Source organism: Uloborus diversus, chromosome 2 (assembly GCF_026930045.1).
Source record: "Uloborus diversus isolate 005 chromosome 2, Udiv.v.3.1, whole genome shotgun sequence".
Taxonomy (NCBI): domain Eukaryota; kingdom Metazoa; phylum Arthropoda; class Arachnida; order Araneae; family Uloboridae; genus Uloborus; species Uloborus diversus.
In genome coordinates, this window is record NC_072732.1 from 20,771,879 (window position 1) to 20,791,370 (window position 19,492).

Below are 19,492 nucleotides of genomic sequence, written 5' to 3' on the forward strand. Positions count from 1 at the left end.
AGTATGTTGTGGCCATCACGAAACTTTCTTCTATATTTTTCTTTTTTTTTTCTGATCCCTCCCCATGCTTGACGAGGAAGCAATATTCCCAACAAAAACAAAATTACACATGAAAAAAACTTTACGACCATCCCAATGTCTGCATTATTGCAAAAGCAAAGCAAAGAGCGAAAATTGAAAGTTATTTTAAAAGTCTTGCTTGAATTAATTACAAATATTTTATTTGTTAACAAACATAAGATGGCAACAGTTAAAAATTTTAAATCATTGAGATAATATTTCCGATCATTTCCATTCAATTAAAATCACGAGAAATACGCAGACGACAATCTATTACGATTTATCTTTCTTATTGTTGCATTAATAAAGCTATTTTTATTCGAAAAAAATCAACACCTCTTGGAGCGATTGGCGTCAAAATTGAACCAAAGCCTGTTTACATATGGATTCACATATATTCCAAATTTCAACCAGGACGTAGCATTACTTCTTGAGATAGGGCACTCACAATGGAAAAAAAGAACGGGCGATTGCGCTACCCCCTTTTTAGCTGTTGACACCAAAATACAATCAGCTCTTATACCCACTAAGGGCTACTTGTCAAAAAATTTTTGTTTGATTCCGTTCTTTATTTCTTGAGATACAGCAGTCACAATTGACGACAAAAAACGTTCTATAACTCAACCCCCGTTTGAGTTATTGACACCAAAATTCAATCAGCACCTGTTCCTGTTAATGGCAACATATGGACCAAATTTTGTCTGATTCCGCCTGTTACTTCCTGAGGAATAGCAAGCACGCGTAACTCAAAAAAACGTCCCATTGCTCCACCCCCCTTGGAGGAATTCGGGTCAAAAACCAATGGGCACAAGTTCACATAGGGGCACATATGTGTACCAAATTTCGTTCGATTTCATGCGGTAGTTTTTGCTGTAGAGCGGCCACAACAAACTGGTCACACACAGACGTGACACACACACACACACATACACACACATACATACACACACACAGACAGACAGACATTTTCCAAAAATAGTCGAAATGGACCCAGCACACCTCAAAACGTTCGAATCCGTCAAAATTCGAAATTCGAAAATTTGCACGAATCCAATACTTTCTTCTATATATTAGATATAGAAGAAAGTAAAAAACCGCGATTAACCCTTCGGAAAATTTTCGTGTTGCGGGTGAAGAATACGCGTTAGGAATAAAATTCTTTACCGGGGAAAAAATCGCGTTATAGCCATTTCGCGTAAGTCGGATCGCGTTGTAGCGGGAGTCGACTATATACAAAAAATACACACATTTTTAAAATAATAGCCTTCAGGGGGCCTCAAAATTATTGTGGGCCCTGGACCTCACTTTTAGTTATTCGGGCTAAAATTTTGGTGGCTAAGAGCAGGTGTGGATTTTGGCCACAACTGCTCTTAGGTGAGGTAGTGAGAAGCAAATGGATGCAAGTGGACTTTTTAAAGTTTCGAGCAAAATACGTTTAAAGTTCAGATCCTTGGTAAGCTTTCATTGAATCCATGCTGTATAGCAAGTACCATCTCGTACCGTCTCTTGTCTTAAAACAGAGGAGAGGTTTCCCTACCATTTGTACTGATTATTTCTAAATTTTTAACTTTGGGACTTACATCCCCTTCATTTGTAAATAAAGTACCATATTAGAATTGCAATATGTATTACTAGTGGTACCCACACGGCTTTGCCCGTAATAGAAAAATTAAAAGGTCTTTTGTTTCGCCTGTATGTTTACAAATAATGTATGGTGAGTTTTCTCGCCAATCGGCTTGTACCCATGTTACGGTTCCACGTTATGATAATTTCGTATCTCGTCAATTGGCTTGTGCCATGTTACGGTTCCACGTTATGATAATTTGGTAATTTACTCGTCCATCTTATGATAGTTCTGTTCTTAAAATTGAAATAGAAAAAGAACCACATCGAATTTTCGAAAAATCGCTTCGAGGTGCACACTCCCATGCTACAAACTAACTTTGTGCCAAATTTCATGAAAATCGGCAGAACTGTCTAGGCGCTATGCGCGTCACAGAGATCCAGACATCATACAGACATCCTCCGGATATCCAGACATCCAGACAGAGAGACTTTCAGCTTTATTCTTAGTAAAGAATACCAAGGCTTTTGGGTGGGGTTTTGATCATAAATCCTCTTCCATTCTGTGCCATTGGCAAAACATCTCAATTATAACCACCTGGTACTTTCGCGTCCTTCAGAACTTCCACCTACATTCAGTTTATAAATTTTGCAGTGGTGCTGTATGATTTACTACAAACAAATAGAACAAATTATGATATAACCTACTTTCAAATCTGGTGCACATCGCAATGCATCACAATCACCGAGAGCGTCAACTGGCATCCACTGTTGTAGTTCGGATTTCCCTGAGGACTGATTCATCCTGATTTGGCTGTCTCTCATGAGTTAAGAATTTCTTTGAAGATTTTCACCCTTTTACCCACTAAAATCGACTTTCCCAACACAATTACCCACCTCTGTTCCTTTTCCTTTAACGCGCCAAACGCACCGAACGCGGAGGAGCGTTTATTTATCTAGTTGAGTGAAATAACAAACTGAAAGGGCTGAAGGGTGAAAAGAATGCAAGGGATAAAAAAGATCAAACGAAATTGATGAATGTGGACACTGGCGTTTCAAGATGTATTAAGATATCAGGATTGAGATATTGATTTTTATATTCATCGAATAATTTTAAGTAACCGGATTGACATTCATTGTATTAATTATCTTTCCTCTTGATTTTATAATGTTAACCCTTAAATGCATCGTGTTGCCATTTGGCAGCATACCCAATTTAGTCTTCTAAATTACTAGAAGAACAAATTACCAAGAAAATACTCACAGATGTTGTTAAATCAATATTTTTTTGTAAATGCACCAATCTGATGGGGGGGGGGGTGAATGATTTCTTTTCGCAACACCTGTTCGACATTCGCCAAAGTAGGAGGTTTTTTTTTTTTTTTTTTTAGTTTAGAGTTCCTGAAAATGACTACTTCTTTTTATTCTATGACGAACAAAGTTTTACTAACTACTTAAATAATAAGGTGTTTTAACACTGTTTATCAATGTTTTAGGGACATTTGTTGATCAATCATTTGTTGTTTATTCAGTACTAGTGGTACCTGCACGGCTTTGCCCGTTATAGAAAAATTAAAAGGTCTTTCGGTTCGCCTGTATGTTTACAAATAATGTATGGTGAATTTTCTCGCCAATTGGCTTGTACTCATGTTACGATTCCACGTTATGATAATTTCGTGATTAACTCGTCCATCTTATGATAGTTTTGTTCTTAAAATTGGAATAGAAAAAGAACCACATCGAATGTTTGAAAAATCGCTTCGAGGAGCACACCCTCATTCTACAAACTAACTTTGTGCCAAATTTCATGAAAATCAGCCGAACTGTCTAGGCGCTATGCGCGTCACAGAGATCCTGACAGACAGAGGGACTTTCAGCTTTATTATTAGTAAAGAAAATTTCCTAGCAAAGTAATAATAACATTAATTAATTATTTGAAGTCCAATTTTTTCATACATGTAGTAGTTTAATGAGACATTCCCATGGATTAGAACCATATTTTAAAGATTCATAAGCGTGCAGTGAGACTGTGTAACTTGGCCTTAGTTGGCGGGAAAATGCTAAGAGATTAGAATGTTGAAGTGTTAATGCTACGATGTATGTTCTTCATGTTTTTGTTATGTGTTGTAAGTAATTAAATGTTTATTCGGTACTGTGTCGTCACTGTGGACTTAAATAAATCCCCTAGACATGCCGTCCTCACATACATGTACAGAGAATGTAGGATTTAATAAAAGATACAACTCAAACCTGTTTCGTAAAACTTTCTGGGACAGGACTTATTTTGATGTTTAAGTAGCAACTAGTAGCAACAAAATCAAAAGCTAATTTTGTTGTTCAACTATTTTAATTTAGTTTACAAAATAAAAGTGGCGACTATTGAAACGAAGGAAGGGAACATTTCCCAATCTTGATCTTTATCAGGACAAGACAAAACTTTGCACAATACCAACACATATCATTAAACAAAAAGGGATACTTTCTCTTCAAAAAAGCATCCGCTCTATGGAAGAGTGGCGACTAACAAATTTGCTTCTGCTCGCAACTGGATACTGAAAACATCTCCCAATCTGGATCTTTATCAGGACAAGACAAGGCATTGCACAATACCAACACATATCATTGGACAAAGGGGGATACATTCTCTTCAAAAAGCATCCGCTCCGTAGAAGAGTGGCGACTAATAAATTTGCTTCTGCTCGCAACTGGCGACCGAAGACATTCCCCAATCTGGATCTTTATCAGGACAAGACAAGACATTGCACAATACCAACACATATCATTGGACAAAGGGGGATACATTCTCTTCAAAAAGCATCCGCTGTATGGAAGAGTGGCGACTAATAAACTTGCTTCTGCTCGCAACTGGCGACCGAAAACATTTCCCAATCTGGATCTTTATCAGGACAAGACATTGCACAATACCAACACATATCATTGGACAAAGGGGGATACATTCTCTTCAAAAAACATCCGCTCTGAAACCCGCTGCCAAAAGACATCTTAATCATGTCAGTGGAACATCAGATTCAAAAACATTTTATCTCCGGTTAAAGACCCCAATGAAGATCGCCTAGACATCATTAGTCGCAGGTGTGCCGCGGAAGAACGAGACGCGAAAGAATGAAAAAAAAAAAAAGTAAAATTTATATTATGATGTCACATAAGAAGCAGAAATGTGACGTCACGAGTGCGAATCCACCTCCATTACAAGGATGGATTACCGGTTTATGGCAAGGAACCAAGCTCATTTCGTGTCGCACATTCATCTTGCGAATGTCATACAGAATATTCTGAAAAGTGCAAAAGAGCCCGCTTTTGAAGTTCGTTCCACGAATCCATCATAGTCTCGTCTGCAAAAGGACATTCGGAGGTTTATCCCTCTTTCCTCGCAATCTTCGAATCCTTATGGACGCTTACACATGACTAAATGGGCAGGAATCTGATTCAAAAAAATATCTCATTCTTGCACCAGCTGGTCTTCTTGCGGTAAACTTCACCGGATTAGAGTTATTGCTTCAGGGAATTGGAAGCTATATTATAGGATTGAAAGCAAGCATGAATCCAGGGTTTTGGTTTAGCGAAGACCAGAGCCGTCCGAAGAGCTAACGGCGCCCGGGGCAAAAGCTTCCTGACGCCTCCCCCCCCCCTTTATAAAAACAGAAAAATCAAGTTAGTTATAACATAACATCATTGCATAGTATGCGTGAACGCGTCATACTTGCATTTTTTAAATATTACTGAACAAAACAGTCAGAGGGCTATAGATAGTCCAAATTAAAGCAATGAATCTGTTTCTAATACGTTTCATACATTAATACCCCAAAAACTTTGCATAACATGGAAATGTTAAAATTCCAAATATTTATCTTGTAAAATGCTACCCCATAAGATAAAAAACAATTAAAACTTAACTAGTTATTCATATTGATCAAACTAAGAACATGAACCAAAAATTTGTTGAGTATAAGTGGAAAACGTATTACGCCTCCTAATATAAACCAAAGATCGTCTTCTAAAATGGTGTTTTTGAAACTTCAATTCGGAAAAGCTGAGAGTTAGATTTGAACCCCATTACTTTCCTTAACGTCAACAAAAAGGGTCATCATCGTCTCACGAAAAGGGCGTCGCATCATCTCACGAAAAATCGCATTTTCGCTTTAGAGCTTCCAATTCGGAAAAATTGCCTTTGCAAGGTCCCTCAAGGCAGGGACGGTTGCGGTCCCTGTCTTTGGAGACTCTTGCTGAAGAGTTCAACTTCAAACGCTTCTCCTGTAAAATTTCATTTTTCATCTCTGTTTTGTGTGTTTGTGATTGTGCATCTATGATACACAAAATGAAAGGAAGTCTTGCGGCGCCCCCTCGTTTCGTGGGGCCCGGGGCGATTGCCCCGCTCGCCCCCCTCTTCGGACGGCCCTGGTGAAGACAAACCCAACTGAGGATTTTATTCTGGACCATCTTCGACTTAGATGAAATTTTATCGAGGTACAGACATGCCTTTGAAAGTAACCTATGCAAACTTTCAGCATCCAAGATTCAAATCCTGAGGATATAGGATCCCTCAAAAAGGGGTGATAAAACGAACTGTAATGTCAGGCTTTGGTTGCAGAAACATTTTTCACACTGGAGGACTGAAAGTTTGGGAGCCTAAAGCACATTTTAGTTGTCAAAAAACTTCTGGTATTTTTGTCAGTTTGAACTCATTAGTTTTTTTGCAGCACGCATGTGAACTCTTGAGAAAGCGCGGTGGAAAAATGTTTTCCCGGAGTTTAGGATGTCATAAATTCGGAACAAAAACAATTCAAAAGCTCGTTCTTCGTGACTCTGTTGTCAAAATATTTGCATTTAAACGCATTGTTTTTAATGTGCTAGAGTTGCACAGCGTAAATATTGATATTGTAAAGAGATATTGCCATCCACATTATTAGTCATCAAAATCGTTAACAAATCCTAACGAATCGCTTGTTTTTGACGTAGTAGCTCAAATTTGTCACCTTGCATCTTCTTTTCGAATGGTATCATTAGCAAGAACAGAGTTTTTGCTACTGAAATGTTTTTTTTTTTTTTTTGGGTGTTCTTTCAGACAAGGACGAAAAAATGAGATAGAAATACTGTCTGTCGTAAATAATCGATACGTTTAAGAATAAAAGATTGCAAAACATTTTATTACACTGGAAGCCTTGAAATTTGTGCAGCTTCAAGTATTTTTGGTTGTTATTACGTTCTAGTATTTCTGTAAGTTTAAGCTCATAAGCTTTTGTGTAGCACGCAAGTAAAGTCTTGACAAAACGCTGTGAGGAAATTTTTTCCTGGATTTCGAATTGTCATAAATTATGAAAAAAATAATAATAATAATTCAAAAGCTCGAACTTCGTAATTCTATTGTCAAAATACTTGATTTTAATTGTTTACAGATGCAGAGCGTAAATATTAATTTTGTAAAAGGCATTGTCATTCTAAGTGCTTCCCTTCACATGAAAAGTAGCCTGTTTTCAATGTCTGTAGCTCAAATTTGCCACCGTCAATCTTTTTTCCGTTAGTATAAATAGAAAGACCAGAATTTTTCCCCGTCAGAATATTTTTTTTTCAATGATGTTTTTTTAGATAAAGATTTAAAATTGAACTTTAAAACCTATCTATCGTTCACGAGAAGATACACTGTATAACGGATGATGATTGCCGTGCAAACGAGTTCGCATGGGTTTACAACTGATGTTATTGAAAAATAATTTTACTTTCTTCTATTAGAAAATTAACTTGCAAATTAGATATCACAGAAACAGAAAAATATCTTGTTCTGGAAAGAAACAGTTGCAACAGCCAGAACAAGATCTTTTTGAGCAATGACGATTACTAATTGTTTTCAACCGTCTTTGATGTTTGGTTCCTTTTTCAACCGCACCATCCTCTGCAGGCGCGACTCCTCCCAGTAGCCGCTTCTCCCGGTCGGTAGCTTTCATGTCCTACACACACGCACGCTCATACACGTACACACTCACACACATACCGTTGGAAAAATTTCCAACATAGCAAAGTTGCAGCTTCATCGTTAAAAAAAAACATCAAACATTTATACATCAGTAACATATTTATTAAAAACAACTACAGCGTAAATAAAAGGCAGCATACTAGCAATTCAGAATCTCGATCCCCAAACAAAACACAGAAATGCCTCTTCTTATATAATGAAACTAATTTGCATGCATGAGGCAATAACGTTCTTCTACTTGAAGATTTTTAAACAATACCCGAAAAATAATATATACCAACACATACACGCACGCACCTTTGTACACCTACACACATGCCAACGTGCATTCACACAGGTTTACGCACACACACAAACCTACACATTCACTTACACAACTGTACACACGTAACCGTCCAAGAGAAGGGACAGGAGCCGTTTCTAGAAACAAGCGAGTAGGGCAGTAACCAATAAGTAGGATCCTGTCGCAACTCGTGATTGCGAAAACGTAATTTTAATTCAAAATTTCAGAATTTAAATTAATTATAACTTTTTTTTTCCAGTTTCTATCATATTTCATTTGAAAAATAGCTTTTTAAAAGAAGAATAAAAAAAACTTTCTGACTAATAACAGTGTAACCACTATAAACTAGTTTCCATATTAATCACTATCCGTTATACACTGTAGAACGAGGTTTTACTCGTGAACAACAGACAGTTTTTCAAGTTCATTTTTAAATCCTTATCTTAAACACTCTCACAGAAAAAAAAAAAAAAACATGTTCTGGTAGGAGAAAATCTGTTCTTTCTAAAAAATACTGGGCCGTGGTAACCCGATCGGTAGAGTGTCGGATTCGAGGCCGGAGGGTTCTGAGTTCGAACCTCGATGGTCGAAGACCCACCGTCGTCATTAAAGGGGACTGGGCGACGTTAAATATGCTCGTGGTCTCAATATCCTCCAAGTGAAACGATACCTCTGGGGGCGCTAGCACCAGGTAGCTATTAGTTCCTGGTCTAGTACTAAATTCTCATTAACTGTTCGATCCGGTGATGGTGCTGTTATCTATCGGTATAAAAAATAATGGAGGCAAGGCACTTAGTATGCAGTCCTCGACATAAATACAGTTGTAGTCAGCTGTGACTCGGAATCGAAATCTAAAAAATACTTATAAAAAGAAGATTGAAGGTGACGAATTTGAGCTACAGCGCGTTAAAAATAGGCTATTTTTCATGTGAAAGATTCCAGTTTCTTTCTTCAGAAATCTTGCTTTTTGACACCTTAAATGTATGTAAAATTTAAAAAAAAAAAAAATCTATCATCCATAATCGATGAGTAAATAATTTTCGGAATTCTTTTACTGTCTTGAATCTCTTTTTACTGGCCAGCAGTATTATAAATGTTATAACTCAAGTTCTGTTAGAGCTAGAGAGCTATGTACGGGTTTTATTTTAAAGAGAATTGTGATTACGTGCTGTCTAATTTGATATGTTACTTGAATGTACTTCAGAAAAAAAACTTTAAAATTGACGTATTGTTCTATAATAATTTAAAAAAAAACATATATAATTTTATGTAATGATTACCTATATATTTTTAGAGTGGGACCATAAAGGAATCAGCAGTTACAGCAAATAAAGTATAAAGTAGATCTTTTTTTTCATAAAAAAAATTAGGAAGTTTTTAAAATAATGGTCTTTTTTTTAATTCAAACTTTTCAAAAAATGCATATTTGTAATGCGTTTTAATTAATTTGGTATAAAAAATTGAAGAGTGAAAGCTCTGTAAAAATCAAGAGTTTTAAAAAGAAAATAATTTTGCCGAACTATGTACCAGCAAATAAGTAATGGCATTTTACATTTTATCAGTAATCATTTTAGCAAACTGCGAATCGTGGAAAAAATTCAATTGATTTGAAAAAATGTATTTTAAAATAAAAAATATGTAGCTTTTTAGCAAGAAATTAAATTTATTAAAAATTTAATATAAATAAAAGCCAGTTAAATCACATTATAAACTACAATAACAGTTACATAATACATCAGCTGCTTCTATAAACAAGTGCAGACGTACCCTCAGATACCCCAATTGCCTGAACAGAACTGAATGGTTTATTACTTCAAGTTCTGAACTCTGCTTTCCATTCTTTCAGATAGTAAACCAACATAAGAGTTCAAAGTGTTGTTATTGTGGGTTTTTAAAAAAATGGTTTAAAAATTGTGCTCGGTGTGTTTTGGCAATCTTTGTTTGTATTGAAAAGGAATGTAATCAATAGGCAAGTTTATAGTCGAAAGGAAAGCGCACGCTTTATTAATAGCTGACATTGCATCTTTAAATTGACCCCTTAAGTCAAAATATTTTTTAAATTCAAAAAGCAGAAATGGCTGAAACCAGAGCTCAAAAAAATTTTTTTGGGGCACGGCTGCAAACAATTTAAAAGTCCAGTACATTAAAAGCCTATTTTTATGGTGTTTTTATTGTTAACTAGTGGTACCCGCACGGCTTTGCCCGTAATAGAAAAATTAAAAGGTCTTTTGGTTCGCCTGTATATTTACAAATGTATGGTGAATTTTCTCGCCAATTGGCTTGTACCCATGTTACGGTTCCACGTTATGATAATTTCGTATCTCGCCAATTGGCTTGTGCCCATGTTACGGTTCCACGTTATGATAATTTCGTAATTTACTCGTCCATCTTATGGTAATTTTGTTCTTAAAATTGGAATAGAAAAAGAACCACATCGAATTTTCAGAAAATGGCTTCCAGGTGCACACTCCCATGCTACAAACTAACTTTGTGCCAAATTTCATGAAAATCGGCCAAACGGTCTAGGCGCTATGCGCGTCACAGAGATCCTGACAGACAGAGAGACTTTCAGCTTTATTATTAGTAAAGATAAGCTCTTTTAATTTCATGAAATCGACATTAGGTAACTTAAGATGCATGAATCCCTTTAAGTTCCATAATACTTGTCTTTAACTATATAGCAAATTTATAGCCATAACTGCTAATTGTATCATGTTTTCAATTAATTTTTTGTGACATATTTATTAAAACATTTTAAAAATTTGAATTATCTGGGAACAAATTTTGAATTTTCAAGCCCCCCCCCCTCCCCAACTCACATTCATAGTTTTATGAACTTTCCAAAATGTGTATCAAAAATTAGCGTCCTATATTATTTGCTGTAACTGCTTCACATTCCCTTTCCAATATAATATTTGTATGTATGCATTAAAACACATCGAAAGTTATATATATATACAGGGAATGAGACGCAAATTGAAATAGTTCAGATCACTTACTTTTTTCAAAATGAAAAATTTAAAAATTTGTTCTAAAAATTACGGTACACAAAAAAGAACAGTATATTTTATTATAACACTTGCATTGAAGAATTATTTTTTTATTTTTGGCAGTAAATTCGTACCTCAAAAAAAGGTGGAAATTTTTCACTTTTAATTTTTATGCTGCAAAATGAAATATAAAATATTTTTCTAATGAAATATTTTTAATTAGATCATTTAAGAAACTTTTGATCAAATGAATGAGTAAATTAAAAAAAAAAATGAATGAATAAATGAACAGGAAATGAAACAATAAACGAATAAATAAATAAATAAATAAATAAGGTAATAAATTAGAAAAATAAATCAGTAAATAAAATAGTGAGTGAATAAGAAAATAAGTGAATAAATGAATAAATAAGATAATTATTAAATGAAGAAATAGAAATGAAATAATAAATAAATATTTAGTTGATTTGATAAAAGATTGAAAGAGTACGTGAAATTAACAATATCTCACGTTGCCCCATCCGCTTTGCCCCACATGCACTCAACTAGCTGCGCAAAGAATTTGAAATGCAAATGAATACAAGTACAAATACAAAAGTGATGACCAGCAACAGGCTCTGCGCCCAGCTAGACTGGTCCTAGTCAATTTACAATCCCCAGTGAAGATCAATGGCCCTCTTAAAACTATCTACTCCCTTGCTCATTACCACCCCTTCCGGTAAACTGTTCCAAGGTTCCACTACCCTGCGATAATAATAATTTTTCCTAATATCCATGTTAGCCTGAGATTTAAATAGCTTAAAACAATGATCCCTTGTCCTGTTTTCAGTGCTAAACTTCAGCCCTGTAACATCTTTCATTTTAATTAATTTAAACAACTGAATCGTGTCCCCTCGGTGTCTTCTTTGCTCAAGACTGTACATTTTTAACCTTCTAAGCCTGGAATCATAGTCTAAATGAGAAAGTCCATTTATTAGCCTTGTAGCCCGCCTTTGAACCCTTTCCAATACATTAATATCTTTCTTAAGATAAGGAGACCAAAACTGAACAGCATATTCCAAATGAGGTCTTAAAAAACTTCTATATATAGGCAGAAGAACTTTTTTAGATTTGTTTGAAATAGATCTATTGATAAATCCAAGCATCTTATTGGCTTTCTTACTAGCAATGTTGCACTGTTGGCTGAACTTGAAATCCTGACTTATGAAGACGCCCAGATCAGTAACTTTGTCTGCCTGACTAATGACTAAACCTTGCAAATAATAACTTGTGCACTTATTTCCATGCCCTAAATGTAGCACTTGACATTTCCCATCATTAACAGCCATACCCCACTTTTGGGCCCACTCCGTAATATGATCTAGAGCCTCTTGCAGCTGATTTGCTTGTTCTTCATTTTCTACACTCCCCATAACTTTGACATCATCAGCAAAACAATTCATGTTCCCAGAAATATTTTTATGAATGTCGTTCATAAAAACAATGAACAAACCAGGCCCTAACACTGATCCTCGAGGAGCCCCGCTTAAAACCTCATTCCAATTAGAATGATTTCCTCTCACAACTACCCTTTGTTTCCTTCCGGTCAGCCAGTTTTTTACTCAAATGAAAGTTTTCCCTCCTATTCCTATATCAGCTAATTTGCTAAGTAGAGCAACATGCAGTACCTTGTCGAAAGCTTTTTGAAAATCAATGTAAACAACATCTACAGGCTTCTTATGATAAACCCAAGCATTAAAAAGCTTAATATTAAACAAATAAGTACTGCTTAAACAAATAAATAAGCTTAATATTAAACAAATAAATATTGCTCTTAATATTTAAAGGTCTCAATTAATATTTAAAATATTAACAACGAAGTTTATCATTTAATAATAACAAAAATAATTTTTGACTTACAACAAAATATTCCAACATAAGTATCAATTTTTAAAAATTGCGTGCATTATTATATTTTCAGAGGTATTTTTTTCTTGACTGGAGTAGACTACATGTGTTACTACATAAAATATTACTAGATAGGTGGCGCTAAAAGCAGAGTGAATATTTGACCATTCCACTTTGCCCCACATTCTCCTACTTATTCAAAATTTATAAAATAATGCTTCAAAAATTTTTGAATTTTTTAAACTTTAAAGTTTTTTAAAATTTCTTTTTCATTAAAACTTTTTTTTACGTTCACGTGACCTATCAAATTAAACTGCACGCCTTTTTCTTTAAAAACAAGCTATCAGACAATTCTGTATCTCCCATAAAATTTCAGTTATAACATTTTGAAGTATTGCTGGTAAGTAAAAAGTGGTTATTGACGAATTTCAAGAATTAGTTACTCATCAATTATACATGATAGATTCTTTTTTAAACTCATATATAAATTTAATATCTCAAAAACCAAGACTTGTGAAAGTTTCATAAAAATATGAAATAATAGTTGAGAAAAAATATTTGTTTGCTAATTTGACTTGGAATATGACTCAAAATTTACCTGTGATATGAACAAAGGAGATATTTGTTTTTTAGAAAATTTTGCCCATGTAACATTCCCATCAATACCGAATTTTTCCAGCACTGGAGAAAAACAAAATCGAAAAAAAAAAAAAAGTTTCTATTAGGGATGCGCCGATTAATCGGCGAGTACCAATTAATCGGCCATTTTGCCGAAAATTTATATTGGGCCAAATTTTGCCGATTAATCGGAGGAAAATATGTTTTCAAAATATTTTTTTTAAAGTATACCTTCATTAAAAAACAATAATGAATAACAATGACAATAAATAAATGTACTTTAATAATAGATTTAAACACAAATTTACAATAAATAATTGTAATTTTCTGCAAACATTACTACAGACTGCAGTATAAAAGTGTAAATCAAAACAAATGGTTTAGAAAGTGTGCTGATATCTGTCTGGATGTCTGTGGCGAGCATAGCGCCTAGACCATTCGGCCGATTTTCATGAAATTTGGCACAGCATTAATTTGTAGCACAGGGGTGTGCACCTCGAAGCGATTTATCGAAAATTCGATTTTGTTCTTTTTCTATTCCAATTTTAAGAACTTTTTGCCGAGCAAATTATCACAACGTGGACGAGCAAATTACAATAACGTGGACGAGAAAAATTACCATAACGGTGACGAGCAAACTACAACAACATGGGCGAGTAAATGAACATAGCAAATTGGCGAGAAATTCATCATCCATTATTTGTAAATATACAGGCTAACCAAATGACCTTTTAATTTTCTGCCACGGGCAAAGCCTTGCGGTTACCGCTAGTTAAAAATAAGAGCCTTGAACGTCTGTAAACAAATTACGAAGAAAAAAATAAAGAAAAGAAAAATTAATTTGAATTTTGACATCTTGAATTCAAATTATGTTTTTCGCAATCACGAGTGTGTGTATGTAGGCATGTGTGTTTGTGTGTGGGGGGGGGGAGGTGTGTTTGTGTTTAGGGGGTATGTGTATGTGTGTATAGGCATATGTGTTTGTGTGCAGGTACGAGTGTGTGGGTAGTTGTGCGTATGAGTGTGTGGGTAGTTCTGTGTAGGTGTGTGTGTATGTGTAAGTGTCTGTATGTATGCGTGTGTGTATGTGTTTGTGTGTGTTTGTGTGTGTATGTGTTTGTGTGCGTAGGCGTATGTATGTGTGTGTGTGTAGGTGCGTGTGTGTGTAGGTGTATGTGTGTGTAGGTGCGTGTATGTATGCGTGTAAGTGTAGGATATTGACGCAACCTGGATACTGTTTTCGCTATAGGAGCAGCATCGTGAGGAGCCGGTCGACGGTGATGCTGCAGAGGGTGGCGGGGGGGGGGGGGAATAAAATGATAGCACATCAAAACAGTCAAATGAAAGCAATAAGCAATCGTGATTGCTCAAAAAAAAAAAAAATAATAACTCCGAGATTCGTTCATCAAAATAACCCGGAATGCCACAGTAGCCCCAGAAAGGTTCCACTCCTGTCTTATTTTTGAGTTAATTTTTAATAAATTGAAGCAAAATATTTATCACATTATTTCATGCTAATTACTACCTTTATTCATCAGAATTACATTCTTAGCTATATTCAGTGTATCCCAAAAAATGTTTACACTTACTCTTTGAATGACTATTGTACTACTAATTATTATGATACATGAAAGTTTCAAAAACAAAATAATGCGAATAAATGTAGGAACCAGGCACTTAATTGAAAGTGTCCAAATTGTCGGCTTTTACGATACCGGCACAGTTGATAGCGCTGACTGATGAAATCCGAAATGTTCCTAACCATTTCATTTCGTATTTGGGTACATTGGCACTGACTTCATAAGTAGTGTCCCACCAGTATTGAGCTTTTAGAGATTTTGCCCCTCCAATAATTCTTTATTCAGTATTTTATGACACCACGTTTTCAAAAAAAAAAAAAAAAAAAACATTAAAAAACTTCCTCGTAAGTTTTGTAATAGCTATGAACACCGCAGTTAAACTTCCAGTGGTAAGAATAAAATGTTCCATCAATGCTAAAGTGTGTATGAAAAGTTGCAAATTCAAGATCTATGACAGTTTTGAGTTAAATGAAAGCTAAAAATAACCATTAAGAATTTCTAAAAGTACTCAAAAAATGCCTGAAGAATTTCGCCATTTCTGGCTTAATAAATACGATTAAATTTATATCCTTTATGTTTACAAAATTCCATTTTCACGTAAAATGTTGCCCAAATACAAAACCTACAAGCCTAGGCTGAATAGAAACTATATGTTAAAGAACTAAGCATTGGTTTAGTAGAAAAAGTGATTCCAGGTTGTCTAAAAATGCTTTTTATAAAGACGATCTTTTCAAAAGAAAATTTTTGAGAGAGGGAAGAGGGGGGGAGGGTCCCAAAGTCTCTAGGTGCCCCACCAAATATTTTGAAAAGTCAACGATCTTGTTTGGGTACATTCTCTTTCAATGGTTGCTCTCAATTCATTGAACGCAGCCGATTTTATACTTAAAATACCAGCACAAAAAATATTCAAATGCCAATTAAACTGATTAGGAAGTTTCGGATGCCATGCCCCTCTCCCCCCCCCAGAGCCGTGTCCAAGGGGAGGGTTTTAGGGGTTAAACCCCTCCCATTGAAAAAAAAAGTATGTCAAATGAAGAAAACGATCGGCTTAAATTAACTTTAATATGAAAGTCTGCGTTGAACGTCCCCCCCCCCCCCTTTCTCTCTGAAGTTTTTCTGTAATTTTTAACTCAGTAATTCTGTACTTTTTTTCCTTTAATTCAACTCAGTTGGACCTAAACGCTTGCATTTCTTTCTCTTATAACTTAAAAAATTTTGCATAGCATTCAAATGTTATGTAATTTACAACTGTTAAAGCTTTGCCGACTGAAATAATAGTTTGGAAAAACTGTGGTGGTAGAACCGTTGAATTATCTACCAATACAAAGCATTAATATTGCTTATTGTAAGGAGGTAATGATGAATTTGACACGTGTTGCAGCTATGAAGATGTATTAGTGATTGTGTTTAGTAATGTAATTTGCATCTACAATACGCTCGTTCTAAGCATTATTTCAGAACATAAAACCTGATATGCATTCTCTTACATAAAAAGAATTCGTGGAGTTTTAAATACTTGTTGCAATAAACCGCATAGTTAACAGATTTAATTAAAAAGAAACAAACAAGGTTTGATAAAAGTGAACCTGTAAAATGAAGGAATACTTTGGTCACTTGAGCAGCCAGAATTATTCTTCTAGGGGAAGAGGGGGGGGGTACAGCAGTACTTACAGGTGCATAAATGCCATACTGGGATCGACAGTTTGTAGTAAAACTAAAGGTTGTGAGGGATTGAATACCCCCCCCCGGTAAGATTTAAACCCCTCCCTTTATGAAAATCTGGTCACGGGCCTGCGTCCCCCTCTCCCGGTCAGCGTTAAAACCTATGCCTCAATCACAATGACCAACAATTTGAACATTTTTCTATAAATGGCTGTTTCCTATATTTTTTCGTATTCTTTTGATCTTTGAAACCTTTTTGTATCATAAAAATTGTTAAAGTCATTTAAAGAGTATATACATTTTGTTGGACATTGTATTTAAGAGCCCTTTGAATGGAATCTAACGGATAAGATTTTTTTAAAAGCTCAAAATTTACCCCAATTAATATTCGCCAACCTTAAGTGAACAACCACCACCAAACATAACCTATTGAGCAGCATGTTACTTTCAGTTCTATTGAAATATGTGTTAAAGTTTTTACCATTTACCTATTAAGATATATTTAGAACGGAAACGTTGACACAACGGTAAAGATTGACTCGTTCATTTCGTCTTGGTTATGGTCCAAGAAATGAGACTATGCCATTGTCTTCTAATTATTTATAAAAATCCTATCAATTTCTACCTACAAAACTGAGAAGGATAATAAACTGTTTAAAAGGGTATCTTACCGGTGATATTTCTTTAGTTTCCACTTTTTTGACATCGGCCACAGATTTCTTCTCGGGTTCCTTTGGTATTTGTTTAGGAACTACCTTCGCAGCAGGTTCATCAGATTCCTCAGATTCACTTTCACTTTCTTCTTCTTCACTGCTTGAAGATGGCTCTTTTGCTTTAGCGACTGGTGGCGGTTTGGCAGGTGTAGTGACTTGTGGCGATTTGACTGGTGTAGTGACTTCCGGTGTTTTTGAAGGCAATGAAAATGTTGATTTCGGCGTTGCAGCCGATTTTGGTGCTACAGGGGAAAGTTGAGGTTTCGTTGCTGGTTCTGAACTTTTCAATCCACCGAATCTTGCTAAAACAGGTTTTACAGCCTCTTTTGGCTTATCTTCGACAGATTTTACTGGTTCTTTGGTTTGAAAATTACCTGTTTTAGAAACATCTGATGAAGAATCCTTTCCTTTGATATCCGCAGTTTTTTCTGCTTTTGTACTAATGTCTTTGGATTTTGAATCTGTAGTGGAAGATTCAAATTTTGAAGCTCTTGCTCTAATCTCGCTAAACTTTGTATCTCTTAATTTTACTTCGCCAAACTTCGACTCAACTGGCCTTCTTTCACCAAATTTTGATTCAAATGTTTTCTTTTCAGTTGTGGACTTGGAATCACTTGTTGAGGAACTTTCTTTTTGAGACCCAAATTTTGACTCAAATGGTTTCTTTTCTGTTGTAGACTTGGAATCGCTTGCTGAAGAACTTTCTTTTTGAGAATCAAATTTTGATCCATAACTACTACTTCTGTTTGAAGAATCAGTCTCTGAAGTCTTCGTTGAGGAACTTTCTTTCTGAGACCCAAATCTTGATTCAAATGTTTTCTTTTCTGTTGTAGACTTAGAATCACTTGCTGAAGAACTTTCTTTTTGGGGTTCAAATTTTGACCTAAAACTACTGCTTCTGTTTAAGGAATCAGTCTCTGAAGTCTTCGCTGAGGAACTTTCTTTTTGGGGTTCAAATTTTGACCTAAAGCTACTGCTTCTGTTTAAGGAATCAGTCTCTGAAGTCTTCGTAGAACCAAATTTTGAAAACTTACTATCGAGAATTTTATTTTCCGTCTCTTTCTTTTCTATCTTTGTGGAATCGGTCTTTTTGAGAAAGTCAAATCTGTTTTCCATCGTTTTGGGCGGTATTTCAGGAGGTTTATGATTTGATTCTTCATGTTTGTCACTAATTGACTTCGCACTTTTCAGATTAACATCGGACGGTTTACTAAAAGAAGATTTTGATTCGACGGTTGATGTGACAGAGTTTTTGCTAATGAACGAATCATTTTTGTCGTTAGTCCTATTTACAGATGTAGTTTCTTTACTGTCCGTGTAACCCCTTCGCCTGGACGGATCAGGAAGGCGAACGACAGCCACAGTCTCCACGCTCTGACTGTCCGAAGTGTCTCTGTACCTCGTGCTGGAATCGTCTGCATTCCTAAATAGGGAATCGATCTTTTGTCGCTGATCTTCGTCTACCTTTTTCTCTTGGAACCAACTCGACGTGGATGAGGACCTCTGTCGAGTGCGGCGTCCCAAGGAGGTGGTTTCTGTGATCGTGAAACTTGCTGATTGGTCAGCAACAGCAGCTTCTTCCGGCTTCGGAGTTTCTGTGACAGCCACTGATTCCCTTCGTCGTCGTGGCAAGGGAAGAGTGAAGCTGGTCGTCACTTCGTTGCTCGATTCGTGGTCGTGGAGGTCTTTGAAGCACCGCCTACAGCGGTTCGGTTTGACATGGTGAGGCACAAAATCCTGGACACACAGTATTCATTTTTAAGCTTTTTATCCAAAGGCACAATTTTAATTAGTAAATTTCATTAATATGTACTGTATAAAAATCAACCGACACAATGAGGGTGTAGTGGAATGACTTCGGAAATTTTAATTTTGCTTAAAAGTTTATCGTTGAAAACACTTGTAAAAAGTGAAAATATTAATTAGTTTCACTGTAAGATGTAAGTTTTTCATATTTTATAAATATACAACGATGCTTAAATAACATTCATGTGATCAACAGAAACTGATAATAATCAACCAAATAATATATTTACGGAACAGTGAACGGTTAATCTCCGGAAAAGCAAACGAGAAAGCAGGAAAAATTTATTTCACAACTAAACTCAAACGCTTATGTTTTGATGAATTTCACGTAATCCACAGTA

At 35.5% G+C, this 19,492-nt stretch overlaps 1 protein-coding gene across 1 annotated transcript in view; it reads right to left on the reverse strand.

Annotated features, from left to right (window-relative positions):
- Nucleotides 1-19,101, reverse strand: part of LOC129217769 (trichohyalin-like) — a 150,957-nt gene extending 131,856 nt beyond the window's left edge. The window contains 3 exon segments of the mRNA XM_054852113.1: nt 17,304-17,940; nt 18,004-19,079; nt 19,081-19,101. Of these exon segments, the coding sequence (XP_054708088.1) occupies nt 17,304-17,940; nt 18,004-19,079; nt 19,081-19,101 (1,734 nt within the window).
- Nucleotides 19,102-19,492: the final 391 nt, after the last annotated feature.